Consider the following 26,900-nt stretch of genomic DNA (forward strand, 5'->3'; position numbering starts at 1 on the left):
TATATATAACATATTGAAAACCTAAAATCTTCGATTAGCATTTTTAACAATATGAAACTACTGCTAAATATTCAAAATTTACAAATAAGCTCCAAAAGTCTTTAAAAGAATACAAATCATATGATTATCTAACAAATTCTTTATGAATGATATAATCAAATACTTCTAACTAAAAAATTGACTTTTATCAAATGCTACTAAACAATTTGAATGATGTCAAATTGTTATCAACTATTGAATTATGGTTGTCTAACAAATTCTCTTTGAAAGATTCATGTGAAGCATCATATAATTTGAGAATTTAACTTTATAGAGATATGGCTAACATGTTAATATCATTATCCCAATCTACTTATATTGATGAGGTAGTGGCCAATTTTACTTTGCAAGACTCGAAGAAGAGGCTTATTTCTTTTGGAATGGAGTCGGTTTTTATTAGAAAATGTCACTTCATGTAAATAAGGAGTTGGAAAGAATGAAGCAATGCTCATATGCTTCTGCTACGGGTAGTCTTATGCATGCAGTGTTGTGTATTATGCTAGATATTACTCAATAAGTAAGTAGAGTTGGTAGATATTAGTCCAATCTTGGAAAATAACATTGAACAACTAAGCATATTTTTAAATATCTTAACTAAAAAAAATATTATGGTTTGGTGTTTGGTGATTCTTTAAAAGTTGAAGGACGCACTGATTCTAAGTTTTAGTCGGATCCTAACAATAGAAAATCTACATTAGGATTTGTCTTTCTATTAAATAATAGAGCTATTAGTTGAAGTAGTTGTAAGCAAGAAACTATAACTGATTTTGCAACTACAACAGAATATATTGTAACTTGTGAAGCACCAAAAGAAGTAGGCCGTACTGAAAAAATTCATGTAAGATTTAGGTGTTGTTCTACAATTGAATCTCCCATCACTTTGCATTGTGATAATAGTGGAGCAATTGCATAAGCTAGAGATTCTCATTATAGATCAAAACACGTTGAAAGAAAGTATTACTTGGTAAGGGAAATTGTCAAGAGACATAGACATTACCAAAGTTGCTTCTATCGATAATGTGCTAAACATATTGACTAAACCTTTGAGTCAAAAGGTGTTTGGGAAACATATTGACAAGATGAGTTTAATATTTGTATTAGATTAGTTTTGAGTGTAAGTAAAAGATTGAAAGATGTATGCTCTACAAAGCTAATAAATTTATTATCACAAGTAAAAAATAAGGTATCCTAGACGGAAAATTCCATCTAGGATACTCAGAATTCCGTCTAGGATGTGTATTCTAGACGGAATTCTGTCTAGAATACGCATCTAGTATGTTTCCGTCTAGGATGTTGTATTCTAGACGGAAATTCCGTCTAGAATACATCCTAGACGGAATATTCTAGACAGAAATTCTGTCTAGAATACTTCATCCTAGCCGGAAAAAATTTCCGTCTAGGATGAGTATTCTAGACGGAAATTTCCGTCTAGGATACTCATCCTAGACGGAAGGATGTTTTTTAATTTTTTTTAATTTTTTTTAAAAAAAAAGCTATTCTAGACGGAATTTGAACATCCTAGACGTAATTTTCATCTAGGATGCTATGCTACAGTGTTTTTTTTTGCAAAATCTACTTTGAGTGCATGTACACAATATTGAACAATAAAATATATTTATATCCAACACAATCTAATTATATTCCAATATCAAATTTTATTATATTCAAATAATACATTCACCAAAATAGTAGAGAGATACATAAATTGTTTACAAACTTTTACATAAATTATTTACAATGGCTATGACACTACAGAAGCTTCTTCAACTTCTTCCCTATACATTTACTCAGGCCCTCTTCTTCTCCTTCTTCACCTTCTTCCTCATCATTCTGAGCGTAAGCAGGAACTGAAAATTAAGCTCCTGTAAACAATCGATTTCCATATCAAAAATCTTACCTAAAATTCTTAAAAGGAACACAAAATATAGGAAGAGCTAGAGAGTGTCACCTGTGCCTTTGCTGTCCAAGTCCAAAATAAGTAGCCAAAGTAGCCATCTACACAGAAAGCATCTGACTTTAGCAACTCACAATCGACAATCCTAAAAGTTAACTTATTTGCACCTCACTACCCCAAAATTTCAGCCATTAATTTATTTTTGATATGCTGAAGTTCTATTTTGACAATTGACGTAAGTTTAACAATTTGATACCCCCAAAACCTTTACTATGTTCCTCAATCTGCCCATACTGTAGTTAAAAAAAAGGAAACGTTAAGGAAATTTGTTTATCATTTACTTTTCTATGTGTTGATATTCTTGAACAAAAAAAGTAACTTCTTTGCACTTTGGGGTATCAAGTTCTAAAATTGAACTTCACAGGGTATCAAAGTTAAAAAAAGATGAAACTTTGGGGTATTGAAGTGCAAATAACATGCTAAAAATTTCACAAACTACTGCAAAAAATTAAATAATAAATAATTAATTACCTTCATGTCCCCAGCTCTCCTCCTAAATCTCTGCCTAAGCAACGACATAGTATCAATCATCCCCTTCGCCTCAGGCGCAGGTCTCCCGATCTTGGACAATGTTAAGTCCAAGATCAGAGTATTAATTAGTATGTTAAGTCCAAGATCAAAGTAATTCTGAAAATGAGACATGTTTGACAAAAACCAGATGATAGAGTACACTGAGTTAGTATGAAAAGTATCAAAGAACTTAACCAACTTTAGTATTTTAATGAATAGCACAAGTCAACATGGTGAATAAGATTAATCAGAATGATTATCACTTACGGGGTACCCATTACCAAAGATGACCTGGAAAAATGTATAAGCTGTAGGTTGCACAGGGTGTAACTGATGATAAACAGTAGTGAGAGGGAGTGGGTGAGCAGAACCCTCCAAAGAAACATTAACAAACCCTTCGAATTTGTCATGTTTAGCCATAGTTTGCTAACAGAACTAGTGAATCTTGAAATTTGTAGTCTTGCAGGTAGGATGAATATCTCACAGATCTGAATGAAATTGATTTTTGTTCCTTCCATGATTTTGCCAAGAATGCATGTAGATCAAACCTCCATCCCAAAATACCTCTCCACTCATTGTAGAGGCACTTCACAAACATAAATCACAAAGTACAGATCAATATTTAGCACAATAAGCATGACCTTTAATCTTCGCAAATAAGAAATAATTAAAAAAGTACCCATCGATATGAGGGAAAAAGTTGGAATTCTCTCATTATTATATGAAGATTAGGATATGTCCAAACCCTGAGAAGACATCTTCATCAACTATGCCTATATTTAAGTCATCTTTGTAGTGGAATCACAATATTTGAATCCACCATATCCCTTTCTCCTTGAAAGTATAATTTTTGTAGCATCCATAGGCAAAGAAAGATGAACAAAAATCACATGCCAACTCCTAAATGACAAGCATAACACATCAAGCAAACAGCGGCGAGGAAAACTTTCTTGGGGAGCAAACAACAAATAACTTTTTACCTAAATATAAAAAATATAATATTATAAAACTATAACACGTGATGGAAATGCAATTTAGTGCACTTTATCAGCTACATGCATCTTTTTTGGTCTGTAATGTCATAGATAAACAAAGTGAGTATCTTCACTAATGGCTCACTTATGCTAATGAATTCAAAAGAATGACTATTTGATAGTTAAAAGTATCTTACAAAGTACAGTATTGCAATTGCATTCTAACATATTCGTTATATAACATACACATCAAATCGAATTTATATAACAAACAATTGATATGCACCAAGTAATTGATAAAATTTATTTGCATTCTTGATGAATTTAACTTTTTGAAGTGTGTTCATAAGAGAAAACATGTGAATAATTGAAAGTAATGAATCTTTTAACCAAACAAAATCAACTATTTAACCAAAACAATAAAAAAAACTAAAAATCACCTAAAATGCAAGAACTCAGAGTTTGAAAAGAGCAAGAATTCAACAAGAATAAGATCTTGACAAGAAGCTTGGACGAGTAGAAAACTTCTGTGAGAGGCTTGGTCAAGAATAATAACTCATTGCTTGATGAACTTCAATGAGATGCTTCTAGAAGCAACTTCAAGCGCCTCTCTATCCAGAGAATTGGGGCACAACCTCACGGAAAAGGAAACTTGAGAGGAAGAGAGGTTTGGAGACAGAAAATTTGAAATAGGAGAATCAGATTTTAAGGCATAGAAGTTTTGAAAAAAAAAGTCTCTTGAGTCTTGATTGGGAGACTTATCAGACACAGAGAATAGATTTTATGAGTTTCTGGTTGATAAAGAACTAAATCTACATACTTAAATGGGTAGCTAATTGGTAGGCATTATATAAGCAAAAGTCAGGGTGCAAATATCCTAAAACTTATAACGACTAAAGAAAAGCTAAAATTTCAACTTGATATAAGGACTTAAAAAACTAAAATTTCAACTTGATATAAGGACTTAAAAGACTAAAATTTCAGCTAAAATTTCTTTTGTTAGGGTTGCAACTGCACCTCTAACCTTCTACATACATCCGCCCCCGCAAACAAATGGTGAACACCCTGCATCTCTTTCACCTTGTCATTCAAAACACTTCTAAATTATAAAATGATGGGCAGCCAGGTACCAAACCCAGTAGGCAATATAACAAAAGAACAAGCAGGATGAGCTTTGTTACAGTTTTTTTTCAGTAATAGCCATCACAGTTTGTCCAACCAAAACATTTAAAACAGGTTTTAATTGGATTAAAAAACTTACATAAAGGAAGAGTTCATATACTGACCAAATACTCCTAACAATGTAAATTATGTAACATACATCATCATTATTGGAGAAGCACTTTGGAGATTGTAAAAGATACACTTGAGTAGCTTCTGAATAATCCTTAAAGGTGGAAAAAACGCACTACTGTGAACTATATTTTCTACCATCTCATTATATCCTTACAGAGCCTAGATTGTTTTGCTTATCACATTCGACCATATAAAACTTTGGGAACTTTGTAAAATGTGCATACCATACGTCAAAACTCTATTACCCCCCCCCCCCCCCGGCCGGGAAAAAGAACCCATGCGAAAAACGCACACAAAACAGCAATAACAACAAAGAAAATATCAAAACAAAGAAAAAGAAGTGCTGGCATTCAGATGGTGACCCAAAAATTGAGTGATCCCTGCCAAGCGTAATTCAAGGAAAGATCAGGCACTTAACTACAATGACTTTTGATAAAGGACATAGACAAATGAATCTGAACACAGTTTACCATAGTTTTAACTATCAATTTGGACTTTCACTTATCCACATGGCACATGAACAAATCAAACCATAACCAGAGTCACCAACAGGTACGAGTATTCAAAATTCATTTGAAAATTTATATCAACGAAAAGGCAGTAAGTGGCACATTAGGAGTGCCAAACAGAATTGTATTCAAACTACTTTTTCTTTTTTCAGTTTTATTCTGCTTGTTCAGCTTTAATCTTGAAAAAGTTAGAGCAATGTTAACATAATTTGATTGATTTCTCAATTGATAGAAGTAATGTTAACATGATTTGATTAATTTCTCATTTGGTAGAAGTGTCCTTTTTTCCCATATTGTTGATTGCCTCTCAACTCTAATCATGCTAACAAGTGACATCCACAGACAGCAGTTGCTTTGCTTAATTGTGCACCAGCTCTCAGCCCTAAGCCAGCTCAAAAGGGAGGAGTACATCGCGTGCACTTCAGAAGAGTTTAGTCATTATAGAGTTGTCATGTCAAAGGCCAACGGCTAATAACCCTAATCCAAATGGCAACAGCTTCCTTTGAAAACAATTAAACTCAAACAGTAATCCAATTTCTCAAGTGTTATCCTCAGACCTGATTTCTGATAAACATAGCAAAACCTTTACAAAACCCCAATACTACTACTCCGGCCAAGGCGAAAGGTCTAGCTACTCCCCATTTCAAAAGAGGTACTAAGCTGACATTCCTTTCTCTAACCAAACCCTAGCAATTAAATTACCCCCAATTCCAAAAGCAAAGACTTTGAACAATTACAATTCCTTACCAATCTAAACGTGATACCTACCTACCACCTAGATAACAATCGCGAGATATTTTAAACCTAGAAATCAAACAATTCCTCAAAGAAATTGCAAATTAATGTCAATTACACAACAAAAAACCCTCACCGTCTGAATCTGCTTCACAACAACTGCCCTATCCCCTGAACCCTGCGAGATGAGACGTGGCTCTTACCACCGATCCAGCTCGCGTCGAAAGAAGGCTTAGGCTGCACGCGGCCGCGGACGACGACGAGTCTCCCATCCCCGTCTCGATCTCCGTCACCGTCGCTAGGGTTTATGAGCCACCGGAGGTCGGAGATTTGTGCGATCGGAGCGTCTTTGATGCGACGGAGGGCGGCGGAGGTGGTAGCGTACTTGATCCAGGATCCGGCAGCACATAGGGAGAGGAGGATTCCAGCGACGGCTCCGTCTCCGACTGTTGACAGTTGCGCGATGAACGCGGCGGTGGCGTGGTCGCGGGAGGACATCGGACTTGGACTGTGGCCCTGCTGGGGGTTATTGATGATGATGAGTCATTTCCTGCTTTACTGTTACGGGAAACTTATTTATTTGACGGGTCAGGTATAAAAGTGCACAGACAGCACCCGACCCGTTACGGCCCAACCTCCCACAATTATGCCTATGGAACATGGAGGGGGCAATTGCATCCTAGTCCCCTTAAAACCGCCCTTAACCGCTTACGTGTTTTGGATTGAGGGTAACGTGAATGTGTGGTCGTGTCGTGGGTGGGGGGGGGCGGGGGGGGGGGTACGGTAAATCCTTATCTTGTTTGGGCAATCAATTAGGCTAGTTTGTGGGAGTGAAGAGAAGGGAAAGGAAGGGAGAAAAATAAGACTTCTGTTATACCCCAAATTGGGGTGTAATGGAGGTGAATGGAATGGAGGGGAAAACAAAAAGTTTAGAAAGATATTTTTATCTTCTAATCCAATGGTTGAGATTTTCTCTTAAAATCATATATACCAAACCAAATAAAACATATAAGGTTATTTTTATCACTGTACATATATTCCCTTCCATTCCCTTCATTTTATTAAACTTTCCAAACGGAGTAAGATAAATTCCCCTTACTAATTTGCCAAATAAGTTTTATATATTCCCGTACCTTCCCCTAACTTAACCCCCTTTACCTTAACTTCCCTTCACTAACCTAAATCCAAACATGCCCTAAGTCAACACTAGTCGCCAAACAGTATCTCAAATCTCATGGTTTGCTGGAAAAAAATCCCTTAAATCTTCATTCTTATTGCTAGATTGCCCCTCTAATAGGGACTCTGTTTAAGTTTTCTAATGGCAATTGGGTTAAACCTTAATCTAACATGTGAAATACTCGAGTGCCCCTGAGTATACGTCATCCCCCTCCCAAGCAACCGAACCACAATTGCAACAGCTCTGCTTGGGGTTGGGAAAGCAGGGTCGTACCTAGGAATTTTGGGGCCCAAGCCGAAATATTAGATGAGCCCTAAGTGATACAACTCATAATAGATTTTATCTCATTCTTCTTACCTTTTGAGCTGCAAAATTACTAATTAAAGTTTTATATTCAATATTTTCTAACATATTATTTTCGATAGATAATATTGCTAAACCATTCAATCTATCTTGTAACATGGTCGATCTTAAATAAGATTTTAGTAATTTTAATTTTAAAAAACTTCTTTCAGCGGGAGCAACTATTACGGGTATAGTCAATAGTACACGGTAAGCAATACAAGTATTTGAAAAAGAATCTAACCACTTTATATAGTTCAACACTTCAATTGGACTATTAATCTCTACTTTTAAAATTTCCCTAAACACTCTCAATTCTGAAAACAAATCAAGTCCATTAATATCTAAATGTGTAGGCTGTCTAAAAATCATAACAGATAGGTGATCCTCATCAAACACCGATGATGGAAGTTACAATTCGACGGCTTCCAGAAGGCTATAATTTGAAGACTTTCACGTAGATCGATGAAGGTTACAATCTGATAAAATCTCTAATCAACAGCCTTCACAATCAACATCGGGAGCTATGATTTGACGACTCTTATATTTTTAAGGAGCCAAGACGAAGATTACAAGGTGACAGTCTTTACAACGCTTTAGCAAAAGAGACTACAAATTAACAGTCTCTTCAAATCTAAACGTAGAGCTCGCCTTTGTGTCCCAGATTCAAAACGCATAGCTCGTGGCCACGTTCCAAACTCCCAAAAGCAAAATGCAGAGGTCCTCCCTGTATTACCACCTCAAAACGCAGAGGTCATCTCTATGTTACAACATCAAAATGCAGAGTTCGTGGACTCAAAACACAGAGTTCGCATAGAGCCCAATTCTGCGTCCCAGAATGCAGAGTTCATGCAGAGCTCAACTCTGTGTCCCATAATCAAAACGCAGAGTTATGCAGAGCTCAACTCTGCGTCCCAGGCCCAAAACGCAGAGTTCATTTCTGTGCAGCGCGACCTGTGCGTTCAGTCACCAAAATAGACCTAACTCTGTGTTTCAAGTTTAAAACGCAGAGTTCGGGCCTTGAACGCTATTTTTCAGTGTTTGACTCATTCAAAACACGAATTGAACGGTTTCAAAACCGTTTTCCCCACGATTTGGGGAGCTGTTTAAGGGGGCGGTTACACCCCATTCAGCCCCACTTAGGAGTGAATTAAGGGGGCGATTATACCCCTTTATCCCTTATAAATAGGGGTAAACTCAACTGAGTTCTGGCTGGCTTTTTGGATCTGGGACTTGGCAGCAAAGGTGGAATTTCTTGGAGCAGAAAGGGCCTAAAGGGATCGGCATCATTCTCCAACGGAGATAATCTTCAACTTTAGCAACGAGGAGCTCGTCCTTGGCTTACAAACTGATTTTGGTTAAATCAACTCTTTCATAGAGTTTCAAACTCATTCAGAGTTATCAACTCATCAAGAGTTTCAAACTTGCCACACAAGTTCTCCACAGCGTCAAATCGTGAGGAGGAGATACTGTTCCAGTGAATCAAGACGTGCGGATCGTCAACGGAGAGCAAACTCGACGTGAGCATTCGAGGGAGGCACTCCATCGCCACCGTGAAGAACCCAGAATTAAACAAAGGGGAGAATCCAGATCATTCTCCTCTCTTTTGTAATCAGGAAATTTAAATTGTAATTGAGATTGAGAGAATACAAATCGAATATATTTCTTTCAATTTTTCTTTTTACTACAAATTTTCCACAAACAAAAAGTTCATCATGTTTTAGTGCATTTTCAAGATTAAGACAATATTCTTTCAATTCAATATCATCTAAAGCTTTTAATTTTTTCAAATCAAACAAAAACCAAAATTTTTTCCATACGTTTTAAATTGTTCAAACCTACTTTTAATTGAGCCAAGTGATTTATCAACTATGTATAAGGAATATTCAATACGAAAAGATTCTTCAGCGTTAAATATTGTTTCATTACCAATATTTTTATCAAATTATTTTTTTCTATGAATTTTACGTTTTTCACGAAATATAGGTTGTACGTTCATTTCATTAGCAAGTTCTTTAGTTGAATTCAAAGCAGACATAAAACTATTTTGTCTATAATTTTCTAAATATACAATAAGACCATTTAATTGATCTATGGCAATATCAATATGCATATCTTTAGATTGTAAGATTTTACTAACTGAATTAACAGCAAACAAAATGTCATACCAAATATTCAATTCAAAATTTTCAATCTCATAAGTTGCTAAGTTATTAGCTTCACTTTTTATCTTTGGATCTTCACTAATTTACTAATTTCTGTTAATTGAATCAAAGCATCTCTTATATTTGGAGCTTGGAATTTTATTGCTTTAACACTTTCAATCCGACTTTCCCATCTAGTTTGAGATAAAGATTTAACGGATAACTTGCATCCATTATCTTCTAAAAATTTTCATCGTTTAGTAAAAGAAGCAAACAATGAGTATATATGTTGCAACACTCCAAAAAAGAAATAGCTCTAGGACATGAATTAGCTGTATCACATAAAACTAAATTTAAATTATGACAACCACATGATGTGTAGAATGCTCTAGGATTTATATCTAATAGCCACTTTTATACTCCATTGTGTTTTCCTTTCATATTAGATCCATTATCATAACCTTGCCCTCTTATTTCTTTAACATCAAGTTCATATTTTTTTTAAAATATTTAAAAGTTCATCAAAAATACCTTTTCCCAAAGTATTATCTACTTTTAAAAACTCTAAAAAGTATTCTTTAATCTTTATTGGACTTGTTGAAGTATCAACATGTAGGTTGTCTAAAAATAAATGCAGATAACTAATCCCCATTAAACACTGACGATGGAAGTTATAATTTGACGGCTTTCATATCTTCAAGGAGCCAAGACGAAGAATATAAGATGACAGTCTTTGCAACGCTCCAGCAAAAGAGACTACAAATTGACGGTCTCTTCAAATCAAGACACAGAGTTCGCCTCTGCGTCTCAGACTCAAAACGCAGAGGTCCTCCCTGCGTTACAACCTCAAAACGCAGAGGTCCTCCCTGCGTTACAACCTCAAAACGTAGAGGTCATCTCTGCATTACACCATCAAAACACAGAGGTCATCCATGTGTTACAACATCAAAACGCAGAGGTCATGCCCGTGTTTCAGAGTCAAAATGCAGAGGTCATCCCCAGCGATCTAATTAAAAACGTAGAGTTCGTAGACTCAAAACGTGGAGTTTATCTCTGCGTCCCAACTCTGCGTTTCAGATTTACAATGCTGCGCGACCTAACCCAAAAGAGGCCCAACTCTGTGTTTCAAGTCTAAAACGCAGAGTTTGGACCCAGAACGCCCAGACTGGCGTTTGACTCGTTCAAAGCACGAACTGAACGGTTTCAAAACCGTTTTCCCCATGATTTGGAGAGCAGTTTAAGGGGGCGATTACATCACATTTAGCCCCACTTAGGAGCGAATTAAGGGGGCGGTTACACCCCTTAATCCCCTATAAATAGGAGTAAACTCAACTGAGTTCGGAGCCTTAGGTTTTGGTAGAAAAGAAGAGATATTCGACTGGCTTTTTGGGGGAATTGTTGGAGCTTTGGAGATCAGAAACATTATATTTCTTCATCCTTGGCTTACAAACCGATTTCGGTTAAATCAACTCTTTCATAGAGCTTCAAACTTATTCAGAGTTATCAACTCATCAAGAGTTCTTTAAAACTTGTCACGCAAGTTCTCCATAGCATCAAATCGTGAGGAAAAGACTATGTTCCAGTGAAACAAGACGTTCGGACCGTCAACGAGAAACAAACTCAACGCGAGCATTTGAGGGAGGCATCTCATCGCCATCGTGAAGAACCTAATTTTAAACAAAGGGGAGGATTTGCATCAATTCTCTTCTCTTTTGTAATCGGGAATTCAAATTGTAATCAAGATTAAGAGAATAAAAATCAAATAGAATTCTTTCATTTTCTTATTGTAAAATTTTCCACAAACAAAAGATGACGACTCTGCTGGGGAATAATTTTATATCATTTTCATTTCAATTATCATCATCTTGTATCAAATTAACAATATTGAATGAAAATGATATCATTTTGTCTCTCATCGCCTTTCTTGTTGAATTCTAATTTAGGACGATGAAAATATTACAAATGCCATAGGTATAGTGTTAACTTAGCATAAATTCAAAATTCTCTTTATTACTACTTAGAATAATTCCAGAAAATTTTAATCGTCAGAGGTGTAGTGTTAACATGATGACATACAAAGCATGAAAACTAAACAATTGTTACCTGTTGAAACAAATTTCGAATAGGCAACCACCAGCCTAACTTGGCTGGAGATTGAGAGAAAATGGGGCTTCATTGCCTACGAGAAGTATTTCTTAAAAAACTTTCCGTTAAGTGGCATCATGAACCTGTCACCTTTTTGATCAATGAGGCGATACGCTCCGTTCGAACAGACTGATTCTATTACGAAGGGCTCTTCCCACTTGGGATTGAACTTCCCTTTGGTCTTGTGTGTCATCACCATGTGTCGTCTGACGGCTATGACCAAATCGCCTTTCTTGAAAATCTATTTCTTAACCTTTTTGTTGTAGGCTTCGGAAATCCAGGCTTGATATAGCTCGATTTGCTGTTGAGCTTGGAGTCGCTTGTCGTTTAGAGCTTCAAGTTCTTGTAGACGCATGCGATGTTTCTCATCCTCTGTCATTCCGGTTGCGACGACGAATCTCAGGGATAGGATTTGAATTTCCAATGGCAACACAGCTTCGCAGCCATATACCAAAGAGAATGGAGTGGCTTTTGTAGGGATTCTTACCGTCATGTGGTAGGCCCATAAACATTCACCGAGTCTTTCGTCCCAATCGCGTCGGCTCTTGAAAACAAATTTTTTGAGAAGCTTCACAATAGTCTTATTAAAAGCTTCTGCAAGGCCGCTTGCTGGTGGATAATACGTCGTAGATGCAACACTTTGGATTCTAAACTTGTTACAAAATCTCTGAAATCCATAACTGACAAATTGTGTTCCGTTGTCATGAACTATTCGTCTCGGGACTCCAAAGCGGTAAATGACGTGATGCTTGATGAATTTAATTACATTCGAAGTCTTGACTTCTTTCAACGGGATAACTTCTGCCCATTTGGAAAATTAATCGATTACGGCTAAAATGAACCGATGTCCTTTGGAAGTCGGAGGAGAGATTGGTCCCATGATATCCATTCCCCATATTTCGAATGGCCAAGACGCAGATGTGAGATGTAAGTTCCCTGGGGCTTGATGGATGAATTCACCTAAATTTGACACGCATGACAACGTTTAGCGTAGTCAAGTGCTTCTGAAAACATTTTTATCCAATAATAGTCAATTCGTCGAAGGCGATCTCCCAACTTAGCCTCGGGCTGATGAGCTCCGCACATTTCGTTGTGAGCCTTCTTGAGAGCCTCTTTTGCTTTCTTTCTAGAAAGGCATCGAAGCAAAACTCTATCATGTGATTTACGATACAGGGTTTGAGAAACTGCATCGTAATAGAATCGGAGGGCCTTTCATTTAATGGCGGCCACTTTCTTAGAATTGTCGGGTAAAATTTCGTACACCACATAGTCGATATATGGAAATCTTCAATCCCTGGGTTCAAACTCCACTGTGGTTGCACAAACTTCTTCTGACGTTGCCTTGTTTGAGCGATCATCTATAGGAAGCTTGGGGTAATACAATTCGCGTTCTGTGACCGGAATTGTTGTTTCAGCCCCTGGTGGCAATGATAATGAAGTTGCCAATGAAGCTAAAGCATCCGCATAAGTGTTCTGAGCTCGCGGAATATATCCGATAAAGAAGCCTTCAAACTTCTGAGCTTGTTATAGTACTGCGAAGTAATATGGGAGTAAGTCCTCATTACGTACTTCATATTCTGTTCGGACTTGATTTACGATGAGTTGAGAGTCACTGTATGCCTCAAGATGTCGGATGTTAAGTTCTTCAGCGAATTGCATCCCTAACAGCAGAGCGTTAATACCCAGCTACATTGTTGGTGCAGGGTTCGATCAGGGAAAATCCTCTTGGGATCACGCGACTGTTCGGGGAAACGAGTACGACCCCCACTCCTACAGTAATTGCTCCATGGGGATGTGTCCTGGATGCACCGTCAAAGAATAATTTCTACAAATTACAATTTATGTAGGGGATATTTGTACTATTAGGTTGAAAATTATCAAGATTTTTATAAATTTTATAATTTTAAGGGTTTTATTTTATAAATTGTAAAAGGTTCAGTGTTTATTACAAATTTCATAAATTTTTAGGGGTTTGTTTGTGTTATTTATAGGTTTTTAGTGTGTTTATAGGTTTAAAAATTTCAAGTTTTTTTATAAATTTTAAATTGTTAGGGGTGTTTTTGTAATTTTAAAACATACAAGATATTTTCTCCAAAGTCAAAAAACTTTTTCTAGCTAGCATATATTTTTTCAGATTTCTCAGTGAATTGAAATAAGTAAAATTTATAATTTTCAAGATATTTTTTAAGTTTTAAATTTGTAGGGGTGTTTTTACAATTTAAAAAACTTGGAGGGTTTTTTTTGCAAAGTGCAAAAACTTGTGTTGGCTAACCTATGTTTTTTAGATTTCTCTGTGAACTGAAATAAGTAAAGGATTTGAATTATATCAAACGTATCTCCTTTATCCAATAACATACTAAGTCTCATTATGGAAAGAAAAAATTATTTAATTACCAATTCAAAGAAAATAGGATAATTAGGATAGATTAGGATAACAATGTAATATTAACCATGAGAAGATTTCTCACTTTGAGGGGAGTATGATTTTCTTCTCGTAGCACCTCTATATAACCATAAACACACGTCTCGCAGATTTGTAACTAGTACCGTACATTGCGGTTAACAGGTGTCCATCGCAAGTGCAACAAGGAATCGTTGAACCAGGTAACTAATCGATCTCTACAAGTGCTTAATGCATTTCTATTTGATTTCATTAAGCCTATAACAACATGAGATCCGTCAATCTAACTGAAAACACCCAATCATACAGTATTCAACTACGTTTCCCCCCTTATAAAATCGTAGCCTGACTCGGGGCCCGCAAGAATTCTCTGTTGTAAACTGCCATTATAAGATCCAAACTCGGGTCACTCCAAGAAAATGGCGTGTTAAAGTAATAGCACACTTAATTGAGGGCATAACCCACAGCAGAAATGAACGGAAGATTATATAACCGAACCCAAATACTTAGAAAAGACTTTATTGTTGATGTTGTTGTATGAGGGGCTGTTTGGTTCGTTTCCTAGATATAGGGAAATGCAATTCCATGTAAAGAAACACAAGTTTTTAGTTTTCCAAACTTTTCCAAGAAATTGATTGTTTCGCTTTGGTTCGCACATAAAAAAACACAAGTTTTTAGTTTTCCAAACTTTTCCAAGAAATTGATTGTTTCGCTTTGGTTCGCACATAAAAATGGTGGGAAACCAATGTATTTACTTTTCTTGTGTTTGGTTCGCATAGAAAAAAAAGGAAAAACTTTTGTTAATATGACATTTCCCACTTTTCTTGTGTTTGGTTGGTTTTGAAGTTTGTAAGGAAAAGTGTTTATAGTCACCATGGTAAGATTACCCCCACTATATACAAATTTTTTTGTGCTTGTAATATGAGGTAATCTTAATCATATAAAAGTTCAAATGTTCCTGTTTGAGATTAAAAAAATCACACGAATCCTGTAATAATCTGATTATTGTAAAATTTGCGTAGTACATACCTGAATTACCCAAAAAATCTACTAAAACCTATTAAAACATATAAACAACCTGAATAGTCATAAATATGTATATAACATAGCAAATGACATCAAATAAACAACCTGAATAGTCATAAATATGTATATAACATAGCAAATGACATCAAATCTGATAATTTATGCATGTTGATGAACTATATGTGCAAAAAATATAACATAGCAAATGACATCAAATCTGATAATTTATGCATGTTGATGAACTATATGTGCAAAAAAACTGTGTATCTGATTTGACCTGAAATATACCTGTTTGAGATAAAAAAAAATCACACGAAACCTGTTTTCGAAGAAAAAAAATAAAAGAGACCTGTAATACCCTAATTATTCATAATTTTATGAAATATGTACCTGAATTAACCAGATAATCTTATCAAACCTATAAAAAACATATAAACAACCTGATTAGCCATATATATGTATATACTATAGCAAATCGTATCAAACCTGTAAATACCAAACATGTACGTAATGGCTGGGGGCTCAGAATCTGGTCAATATCATCATAGTAACAAAAAACAGCCACGAGAGCTCGACGACGAGCACAAATAGCAACCAAACACCTAACAACATAGAGCTAAACAAGCTCGAATCATCATAGTAACAAAAAACAGCCACAGGAGCTCGACGACGAGCACAAATAGCAATTAACAGATATAGAGAATAACATACTTCAATTAGCGATTAAAAGCTCTCAAGCCAGATTACAGCTATAATGAATAACATACCTCAATTAGTCCAAGATAAGGAAATTTACAGCAATGAAGGGAAGAGCTCCAAGTCACCCCACTGAGAAAATAACATCTTAAAACAAGTATCAGAACAATAACATACAGCTTCCCTCGTGCATCTTCATTCAGTTTCTCCTCCTAGTGACTCTCTGGAACATGTTCTTTATATTATGAGAGTCGGTTTCAGCTTTCAGCTTTTTGGTTTGTTTTGCGTTACTTGATTTTTTTTCTTTGCAGTATCGACTTTTCCCTAGGAAAAAAGGTAGGTTTTGGACAAGGTTATAAGTAAATGATCTAAGAAAGTAGAAGTTTTAATTATTGTATTGAAATCATAGCAACTTACTAAAAGAGGACGGGAGGGCATAGAGTCTTTATCATGACTAAAAACTGTTGAGAACCTGAATGTGACGCCCCTGGGTTCACACAAGGCTGCAGTCCAAGGTGAAACCAAGAATGTCAAACCTGCCATGCACCACACCGTGCAATAACATGTTTCACCATCACAATTAACATCTATCTAGTAGAGTCAACAACTGGTGTAGGTACAAAACAGGTAAAAGATAATACAAGAAATACTGATGAAACGATAATAGTCACATAAATATCTCATCATCCATCAATACAGAAATACATAGTCAAGATCTGAGTAGATAAACTGGAATACTCAACAAGTCTCAAATACAAATATCTGACAAAAAGGAAATAAGGCACACAACCTTTACAACTTCTAGATCAAGACTCTCAAATGTCTAAACAAAAATCTACTGTGGAACCCTAAAAAAAATATAACTAAATAGACGGCTGAGGCTATAATGCATCCCCATCAACCTGCGACTCTCCAGGCTCCTAGCTCGTTACCTGAAAGGGGGAGGGACAACGAGCGTCAAAGCGCTAGCGAGTAACATCACAACCAACCCCAATGGAACAAGGCTCGTTGTATAAGAAAATACAGTTAATATATATAAGAGATCTAAAATCATTGATTTCACTAAAGAGGGTCTGAGTAATTAGAAATTTACAACACGAGAATAGGTACGTCGAGCGAAATAATCCAAACAAGGAAACCCTCATGTATATACCTTATATCTCAAATTGTAAACCCCTAATCACCAAACCCGAGGTTCTAATACTGGAACAATAATAAAAGAAATACAACTAATCTCAGAGCATAAGTGCAGTGCTATATCATAGCCTACATGAATATCATGTTAAAATCTACATAAGTGTCATATCAAAATCCCCATAATTACCATGTCGTGAACTGCTGTGAGAAAATCATATGCAGGGTTAAGAACTATGTCCGAAACAGGGACTATATATTATAGTTTCCAAACTCATGGAATAAGTGGCAAATGTCCAACACGAGGACTGAAATAGATTATAATCCAGCACGAGGACTTCTATGGATTATAGTCCAACACGAGGACTGTGAAAAGGTGAAAAATATCACTGTGACATATACTGAATTCTAATTATATCAATCCCCACTCAAATCAGTGTGTATATCCACAATTGGTACCCTCAGGTCATCTATCATGCATGGATACATAATAAGACTAAAAACCAGAGTCAGATGATCCAGGCAAAATCTCAAATATGAGAAAAATACACAGAACAGGAAAAATACAACAGACAGTGTGTCGGTCGACCGAACTCTGATACGAGCCTGGCGGTCGACCGCTAGGCATTTCGGTCGACCGGCAGAACGTCGCGGTCGACCGCAGGCTGTTTCTGCCCCTACAGCGAGCCCAGCGGTCGACCGCACCGGTCGACCGCCAAGCGAACAGAAACCCAAATTTGGGTTTCTGTCAGCTAAAAACCTGAAATGAAATTCTTTTATATTTCTACGATAATACAGATCTAATGTCTCTATAAATCATACTGAAGAAAAAAAATAATTTTTAAGCGTGAGAACTATATTCCCAACATTCTAATTACAAGAGAAACAAGATTTAAAACGTTTTAATAACGGTAAACGTGATTCAACTCTTGTTTAAGCAAATTTCAGGTCTAAACCTTTATTAAACAGAATGTTGGTGAACTTTTATAAACTGAAATCTTTTATTTTTATTAACCATATTATAGAGAGTTCATTGTTATACAAAAATACCATTTTGGCTCATCAAAACTCATAAAAAATCCAAGAGAAAACCATAGAAAACAGGGGTGAGGGATTGGGCGAGATGATACTCACCTTAGATGCTGACAAAAGCCCTGAAGATGATCCTCCTTCGATCTATCCTGCGAAAATCCACTGAAAATCCTCTGAACTCCTCACAATCGCCAGATCCAGCTAGGGTTTAGAGAGGAGAGAGACAGGGGCTAGGGTTTTAGGTCTCAGGTGAAGAGAGGCTCTCCTGGGTTGAGTTAGTATATATACTAATGCCCTAACCCGACCCGAAACCCAATAAGACCAACACAAAAACCGTAAAAGAAAACAAACCTGGAAACTCTCTGACCGCTGTGCGGTCGACCGACGCGGTCGACCGCCACGGTCGACCGACGCGGTCGACCGCGTCGGTCGACCGCACAACTGTAAAATGCCTGCTGCTAGGCATTTTACATGCTGGACATTATCACTCGATTTCTCTCACCTATACACACCTGCTGGGTTCTCAAACACAGATAATTACATTCATCTGATATATATATATGGTTATTTATCACAAAAGAAAGATTTATTACTATTTATTCACACAAATTTATTATAAAATTTCGGGGTTTTACACTGAAGATAGCATAGAGATGAAGACTGGGAAGTGACAGAAACAAACATGATAATGGAGAAATCCAGATAACAGGCCAGCTACCTGTCCTTCATACGAATCAAAACCTTTGATGCTTCTTCCCTAGATTTCTTTTCCACCACGTTCCTTGCATAGTCCTTGAGATTTCCAAGTATCTCATTGAAAAATACTTGGTCCAGTTCGAAGCCAGAAAGAGAAATTGCGAGCCCCAATAGAGCCTTCTGCATTTCTTGTTGATAAAGCCTTGTGATTGATGTCCAAGCATCAATCCCAGAAGCATAAAACAAGGATTCCACAGGTTCAGAAAGGGCTTCTGTTAGTTGTTTCTGCAAAGAAACACACTGCTGTCATAAACTAATCATAACTACTGGAGTATTAGCCTGTCAATATGCCAATTCTGGGGAGAGTTTTCTTGAAGATAGATACGTATGAAGCAATCAAATAGATTAAGAAGATAAAGATTGAAAATTTGAAATTATTTTCAAAAGAAGGTTTGTACGAACCTCACAGTCAGCTGACAACTCAGACAACTTCGTACTGCGGACAGAAACAGCATGGGCCTCAATATCACGTTGAAGTTTCTCTCGAACACAAGGTTCAGGACGTAATGTATTCAAATCAATACCCATTACACTCATAATTGTGTTAATGGCTGCAATTCCTTCACATCCTGATTTCAAAGCCACTCTAGTTTATTCTTCTCTAACAGTCTTCTATGTATGCTTTAACCAAATTAACACCAATTACTGAAGATTTTTTGTCAATGCTTGAGAATTTCAATTGAACAGATTAAGGTCAGAATATGCAACAAGTAAAAAACTCAACATCACCATGTCTTTTTCTATCAACTAAATTAAATGATACATGAGATGCTCATATGAAGTGCACAAGATACAAAGGACTAACCTGTGTAATATCTGTTATATTTGGAGTCATCCTAGCCCAAACAGGTACAGTAGCTTTCTCGTTTATCCACCCACATACCTCCTCTAACAATGTGCAGTCTTGCCCAACCCAACTGCAGCACCAATAACCAGAAAGGTGACTAGCATCTCAAATAACCTACATTTATATGATAAACCATAATGCCAAGTGAATCAAAATGAAAAATAATAAACTAAAAGGAGAAGAAAGCATAAGAGGTCCATATCTTCCCTTCTTATTCTTTGTATACTTTTTTTCTTGCTTCTAGAACAGCAGCAACAACAACAACACTTTGGCCAACAATTGCGAGTCCTTGTAGGGGGATTTGTCGTCTTTGCTGCATCATAGCCATAGAGAGCTTGCCAACCAACATATAGAACCAACATATGCACACAAAAACCAAGCACAAAATACCCAAATAACAGCATATAGAACCAACATGTGTGCACAAAAAGTCGAGCACAAAATACCCATTATCCAACAAAATTAACCAACATGCGCACACCAACAACATCAAGTACCAACCAACAATATCAAGTAATCAGCAGCTGGTTATTGATTATGGATGAGGGCTCAGAACTGGGTCAATATAATCATTGTTAGCCTCCAGTGCAAATATCAATAGATATTGCAGGTGGCTAATCTCAGAAATTTTAACAATCATCATAGCCTAAGGGGCTGTTTGGTTCGTTTCCTAGATATAGGGAAATGCATGACAATGTACAAAAATATCATCATTGTTAGCCTCCAGTGCAATATCAATAGATACTGCAAGTTGTTAATCTCAGATAAATTGAAAAGCGTCATAGCGCCTAATTTGAACACCTGTAAACAATATCATCCAAATCAAATCCAGCCGAAACAAGCACAACCAGAAATCCCCAAAACAAGCACAAAAGCATCATTTACCCAACAATTAAAATGATGCACCAACCAGCCAACAAAATCAAGAATGCAGCCAAAAACACCAACAGGCAACAACAACCCAGCAGAAAAAAACCAACAGGCATCAACAACACCAATTGGCATCAACACCACCAACAGACATCAACATCAGGCATCAACACCAGCCAACAACAACCCCAGTTCATGAAAATTGGGTACAGAAAAGTCGGTCAAGCTAGGGTGATGTGTTCCGATCATTCCAAAGTTGAAGGAATGCTTTAATATTTCTAAGTGTGTCTATTTTGTCATCATTCTTTAATTTAATTGCTAGTGACCGAAAGAATCAGCAGACCATTATCACTTGCAACAAGTTAAAAAAAAACACTTTGCACACTTGTTTTGGATGTGAATCCATTGTCCATTTCACTCTAACAATCTAATGCAGAGTTGCAAGTAGATGGTGTCTTTGGGGGCGATCTTTGTTCAAGGTCCGCTTGAGGGCTAGGGTTTTGCGGTGAGGATCGTCGGAGGCGGCGACAATTTGGAGCTCCGACGAGATCGAGGCCTTGTTGTTGTTGTTGTTGTCTTTGGGATCCATTGGAGTTAGAGAGAGAGAGAGAGAGAGAGAGAGAGAGAGAGAGAGAGAGAGAGAGAAAGCTGAGAGCTTTGAGAGCCCAAAAACAACAAAAATCCCCCAAATTTCTGAGAAAAAAAACCCATCGAAACCTAGAAAAGGAAAGACGAACAGATCGAACCTCAAACTTCGAAAGCGCCGCCACCCCTACGGTCTTGCTCCGCTCCGGCATCCCCATCTCATTGGAACTCCGGAGATGAATCTGATAGAGGAGAGAAAGGCAATGGAGTCAATTTTAGCGTCGAAGCCGACGAGAGAAATCAACGAGAGATTTCTGGCGGGAGGAGAGCAAATGGAGTCAATTTTAGCGTCGAAGCCGACGAGAGAAATCAACGAGAGATTTCTGGCGGGAGGAGAGCAAGGAGGTAACCGCAGCGTCCCAAAGAAATCAAGGAGAGAAAGGAGAGAGCGATTGTCAGAGCTGGCCAGTTTTTTCATCGATTTCTCTTGGTTGGGGAAGGAAATCGAGGAGAGAAAAAAGTCTGAGTTGGCGGCGTTTTCACCCCGTTTCTCTCCCTTCAACCCCAGCGAACCAAAGCAAGGAAAAAAAATGAGCGGAAACAAAAAATCTGAGGTGGCGGTGGTGTCAGGCGCAGAAATGCATTTCCACGGGCTATTTAAGCGAACCAAACAGCCCCTAAGTGAAAATTATTATACTGTAAAAAGTAAACAAACGACAGGAACAAATATCAAGCTGACGATTACCCATTGCAGCAGGAAGAGTACAAATAGATCATCATCAATTCATTGCTCTTAGAAGAATGTATACGACAGAGCACTTAGCAGAACGTATACAACAGCACCAGACGTCCCAGGAAACCTAATTCCAAAATATAATACTCTCATATGTGGGTCCCCCTATATAAGGAAATTGGGTTTAAAGATAATAAAAAAAGAAGTTGGGTTTAAAGATACAACTAATAATACTTGGGTTGAAAGATAAAGCTAGGTAAACAAATGGACCTAAAAACAAAAAGCCCTAAAGCAACTGATATCGTTCAAAGTATGGTCGTCACAAGACTTGCTTTGAACATACACCTATCCTTCAAGGAGGAATATGCATGTCATAATATATTTGTTAACAAACAACCCAGAGAGTGAATATTTAGGATAGTGAACTTGTGCGGTAATCAGCCATATCACGTAAACCATCCATATTAACCTTCCTCATTGATACGCCCCCCATTGATTCGTTCTCCTCATCAGCTTCTTCTAGTTCTTCTTGTGTAAAGTCGAATTTGAGATGGAATTTCTCACAAATCTCCTCTCTACTCTTCCAAATTACCATGTCCAATGCAGCTCTGCCAACCAGATCCCACAGCCCTTGAATGGACAGATGCTCTGCTGCCTGACATAACCAAAGAGAACATCTTAATTAGGATAAAATAGATGTCAAGATTAAAGATTCAGTACCAATATTCTTCCAAGAAATATCCTTGAACACAGTAAACATTACAGCAGGAGAACCTATAAAGACCGTAAGTTCCTACGTTTCTTCACTGTTTCTACAGCTTACAAAATTTAATCAGGTCTTAGGCCAGTTACTCATATTATCACTTTCCGAAGATTTCGCATATAACAATGTTTACGAATACTCTTGCACAAAATTTCTTCAAGTTGGCAGCAATCTCTCTATCACTACTCCACTAAAATACATGAAAAGAACAATCGGACATCAAATATTAGCAATGTAAGTTGGTCATGCACTACGTATAGTAAACCTTTAAAAAATTAAGGAGCCAAGGCATATCCCTCTTGCAAAGTTAGAAATGTTTGACAGGTTAGAATCTTAGCATAAATGCAATCATTATATGTCAATGTGTTGTCAAAAAATGTGTCAATTTATTATCAAATATGTGGTGGAGTTTCAGAAACAGTGCCATATCTACATATGTGTATATTTGAACTCTCTTACTATTCATCTTTACGCGTCGCATTAGCATCTTCTCCAACTTACTGAGGTAGTGACATTCCGCATATCTGTGTTAAAGTCAAGTTTGTCTCATGCCGGTGTCCATGCTTAAAATAAAGGGGGATATTCAAATAATTTACTATAAATACGTGAAGGTTTATGCTATTAGTTTGCTTCCTGTAATTTGGTCAATGACCACCAGAGAAATAGCATAAATATTTCCCTAACGCATATACCTGTGTATCACTTCATATAAGAAAATTCACATTTACGTCCTAAAGTGATATTGTCTAATAAGTTTTTGTGCCTTTTGATAGGGAATGTTTTCACTATCCATGTGAAAGCAACATTTGAACAAGATAATTCATACTTACATACTGGGAACAAACATAAAAGTTCACACTTTGCAGGAGGGGATTTAACCATTATCACGAATGAAATTGTCTTAAATACTTCAACTGAATTATTAAGAGCTCTGATCATATACTGCAGGATTCTCTTTGTTGAAAATTTTTGTTATGCTATCAAAGGAACCTAAATTATTTGTCTGATGTATTCATCAGCAACTCAGATAATAAGATTTTTCTGATGTAGTCTATGCATGGTACTCCTGTCAAACTGTTGACATCTTTTGAAGTTCTATTTTTCCTATACATTTCAGTCTTGACGCACATTTTGGCCAACATATCGAGAATTATTTTTCATAACTGCTGTAGCACTTGAAATCCTCACACAATGTATATAATTTGATAATTACACTGTCAGTTGTCCATAGATGAAGAGTTACTACTGAAGGAAGTGATGTAAAGCTTATAAGCGGTGGTAAAAATTTGAAGAACAAAAAAACTGTTGGCAGGTATATACCACCTTCTGGTGAACTTCCTAGAGGGATTACAACTATGCATGTTGTATATAGTATTTTCACAGTGATGCTATCTGATTGTGTCCTTTTGTTAATGGATAGAAACTAATTTTCATATGCGAATTTGCATTTGCTAAGCTACAAAAAATAAATGAGAAAACTCGAGCACTTTTGGGACCGCTGGCTTTATCAAACCTGGAACTGTTGAAATGTACTATGCCATCGATTTATGCTCCGATTATGTATACCATGAAAACTCCCAACACTCACTAGTTTCTTTGCTTTTGGTTTCTTTTGGAGTGAGTTTTGTGTGTGTCCGTTTTTTCCTCTGTTTTCTTTTCTTTTTCTTTTTTTGTTTTTTGGTTGTTCTCACATAAAAACTCCAACACTTGTGAACTCTACAAAGGGAACAAACTTTTATCTAGACTTGGTGGGCATTCTTTCTTTGTCGATAAGCTAATATTGTCATTCCATTTCCTTTGCGTGCATGCGCGCGAGCGTGCGTGAGAGAGAGAGAGAGAGAGAGAGAGAGAGACTATATTGTGCTTCCTATTCAAAAGGTATAATAATTATCTCATCATAGACATTCTCCACCAGAATTAAAGCCAAAGCATCCCCTCCTAGATAGGCTGCTACACCAATATCAAGACAGCAGTTGGTTTACAAAGGTATGCCAACGACCTCTCTCTTCCAACTTTGCACATAATAGTGATCTTCAATGACAAACAATAGAATAGGGACCATATGACATCACTTCATTGTCTAATATGTACTTTCCCAGTGCGTCTATCTTTCTTTACAGTCAAAATTGAAAGAAAAGATGTGAATGTTGATCGAATTAGGACATGGTTATACCACTAAGCTTGTCTCAATCATTTTTCTTAGTTGTTAGACATATCGAAAAGTTCAACCAGTTCATTCCTTCTTTTTCCCTGTAAACTTGTTATTATACCATTCACGTACATCATAGCAGAATTTAAGTCCTTCAATTCTGCAACATTTGCAAAGCAAAATACCATAAGGAAAGTTGCCTACGAGGAGACATACTATGATAAACCATGCAAATCAGAAACTAATCAAATCCATGATTTCAGCATTAGCACGAGAGGAGACATACTATGATAAACCATGCAAATCAGAAACTAATCAAATCCATGATTTCAGCATTAGCACGACAATAACAACAATATAATAAACCATGCAAATCAGAAACTAATCAAATCCATGATTTCAGCATTAGCACGACAATAACAACAATATAATAATGTATGTAGTGTACGTACTGTTACGAGCTCAAAAATTGTTGCTTTGTCAGCGTTCTTCAGTAACATCTCAGAATCCCACTGTTCAAAACCCTCATCGATGGTTAAATTAGCGATAAACTCTTCAGGGTGGTCACCCGGACAAAAATGTCCACAGTCGTCAACGAAATAATCAAAAGCAAAACTCTTGGCCTCGCCATGTTTCTTGCAGTAGATGATTGCCATACGAAGAATCTTCTTTCCAACAGGAATTTTCACAATTTTTTCATTCATCTTCAGCATGTGCCATATCTCAAACGACTGCTTAGCCACTATTTCCGCTGTCGATGACGATAACTCCAGCTGCCCGTCCAAGCTCTTCAAAATGATTGCCGCCGCCGCCTAACATAAAGAAGATAAGTTGCGAAAAATTAGAACCACTACTATGCAAAATTGCGTACTAGTCAGCTCTTTAAACTAAATCTGTGAAGATAAAAGAAAATATAGTTGGATGGTACAACTATTTAATTCCCACACTTGTACTAATAGGTTATATAGCAATTGATTTTCTATAAGCTATTGGGTATACCCTATTGTCTGCCCCATATTGCTCAAAAATACCCCAAGTTTAAAATCCTACATTTAAATACCTAAAGTTTCTAAAGTTGCAAATTAGTACCCTAATTAGGGTGCTAAAATGCAAATTTTTGGAAACTTTAGGGTATTTAAGTGTAGGGTTCTAAACATAGGGTATTTTTGTGCAATATTGGGCAATAATAGGGCACTTAAGTGTAATTTATCTAAGTTATTTTATGAACAGAAATTTGAATATTTAAGTCTATTATCTCTGTACATATGCACTCACATACACACCAGACACAAATAGATAAAAGGAATTTCAAGTCAAATGTAGATTTGGTTCAACGGGAAGACTATATATGTACTTTGATATTGATATAATTTCGATTTGATATTTTTTAAAATTTACATCTAAGGTTAAACATTAGCAAAAACAAACAATTTTCTATTTAGCCCTTACATCTTCAAAAAGGTTTTAAATAAAGAACATTTAGGCTCCTAAGAAACTTGATTTGAAAATTAACGTAATATAGGTAAAATATTATAAACTAGCCAAAAATACTTTGATAATTTTTAGTCAGAATTATGACAACTATGTTACGTGTGTAAGGATGCATTTAGTCCGGATACGGCTCGGATATGACACTTACCATATCCATATCTGCTTACTCATCATTGATACGGATATACCTCGGTGAGAACAATTCATATCCATATCCACTAAAATCGGATACGGATACGATATATTTGCGGATATATAAGCGGATATGATGCATATGCAAAATTGATATAATAAAACTAGATAATATTAAAAAGGTATATATAGTTCAGGTGATACAAAAGAGCTCATTAATATGTTCATTATTTATGAAAAGCTAAGATTAGACATCTTGATCATCAAAATTAGCATCAAATCCATTAATCTACAGATGAAAACTTTTGCAGCAGTATCACCAACATACATTTAGATATTTTGGATACAAATCCAGATATCTCACTATAAAATCATATACATTACCATGTCCTATCGTTTATAGGTTTGAGTAACCGTATCAACGGATATGGTTACTGATATTTCCTCGGATACGAATACG

At 36.5% G+C, this 26,900-nt stretch overlaps 4 protein-coding genes across 6 annotated transcripts in view; all 4 read right to left on the reverse strand.

Annotated features, from left to right (window-relative positions):
• LOC109834850 (E3 ubiquitin-protein ligase SPL2-like) overlaps positions 1-6,583 on the reverse strand; it is a 14,005-nt gene extending 7,422 nt beyond the window's left edge. Inside the window, 2 exon segments of the mRNA XM_020402864.1 lie at positions 6,154-6,209; positions 6,212-6,583. Coding sequence (XP_020258453.1) covers positions 6,154-6,209; positions 6,212-6,515 — 360 coding nt within the window. The 5' untranslated portion in view covers positions 6,516-6,583.
• Positions 18,829-19,398, reverse strand: LOC109834851 (protein ROOT HAIR DEFECTIVE 3 homolog 2-like). The gene is made up of 2 exons (XM_020402865.1): positions 19,273-19,398; positions 18,829-19,095 (listed from the first exon to the last, which is right to left on the reverse strand). Exons 1-2 carry the CDS (start codon positions 19,396-19,398, stop codon positions 18,829-18,831), a joined length of 393 nt encoding a protein of 130 aa, XP_020258454.1.
• Positions 21,898-26,900, reverse strand: part of LOC109833587 — a 24,196-nt gene continuing 19,193 nt past the window's right edge. The window contains exon 15 of the transcript XR_002245257.1: positions 21,898-22,250. The gene's annotated coding sequence lies outside the window, so the exon portion shown is untranslated. The remainder of the gene's footprint in view (positions 22,251-26,900) is intronic.
• LOC109833588 overlaps positions 21,934-26,900 on the reverse strand; it is an 11,785-nt gene continuing 6,818 nt past the window's right edge. For all 3 annotated transcript variants that reach the window (XM_020401323.1, XM_020401322.1, XM_020401321.1), the window contains exons 13-14: positions 25,270-25,629; positions 21,934-22,560 (exon numbers count right to left, since the gene is read on the reverse strand). In XM_020401323.1, the coding sequence (XP_020256912.1) occupies positions 22,318-22,560; positions 25,270-25,629 (603 nt within the window). In that variant the 3' untranslated portion in view covers positions 21,934-22,317. The remainder of the gene's footprint in view (positions 22,561-25,269; positions 25,630-26,900) is intronic.

The sequence above is a fragment of the Asparagus officinalis genome, chromosome 3, assembly GCF_001876935.1.
Source record: "Asparagus officinalis chromosome 3, Aspof.V1, whole genome shotgun sequence".
NCBI lineage: Eukaryota > Viridiplantae > Streptophyta > Magnoliopsida > Asparagales > Asparagaceae > Asparagus > Asparagus officinalis.

Excerpts from the sequence above, each read along its gene's own strand:
- LOC109834851 (XM_020402865.1), bottom strand. The coding sequence starts at position 19,398 with ATGGGTATTGATTTGAATACATTACGTCCTGAACCTTGTGTTCGAGAG. Across the intron at positions 19,096-19,272 it reads AGTTGTCAGCTGACTGTGAG|AAACAACTAACAGAAGCCCT; the intron begins GTTCGTACAAAC and ends GTTTCTTTGCAG.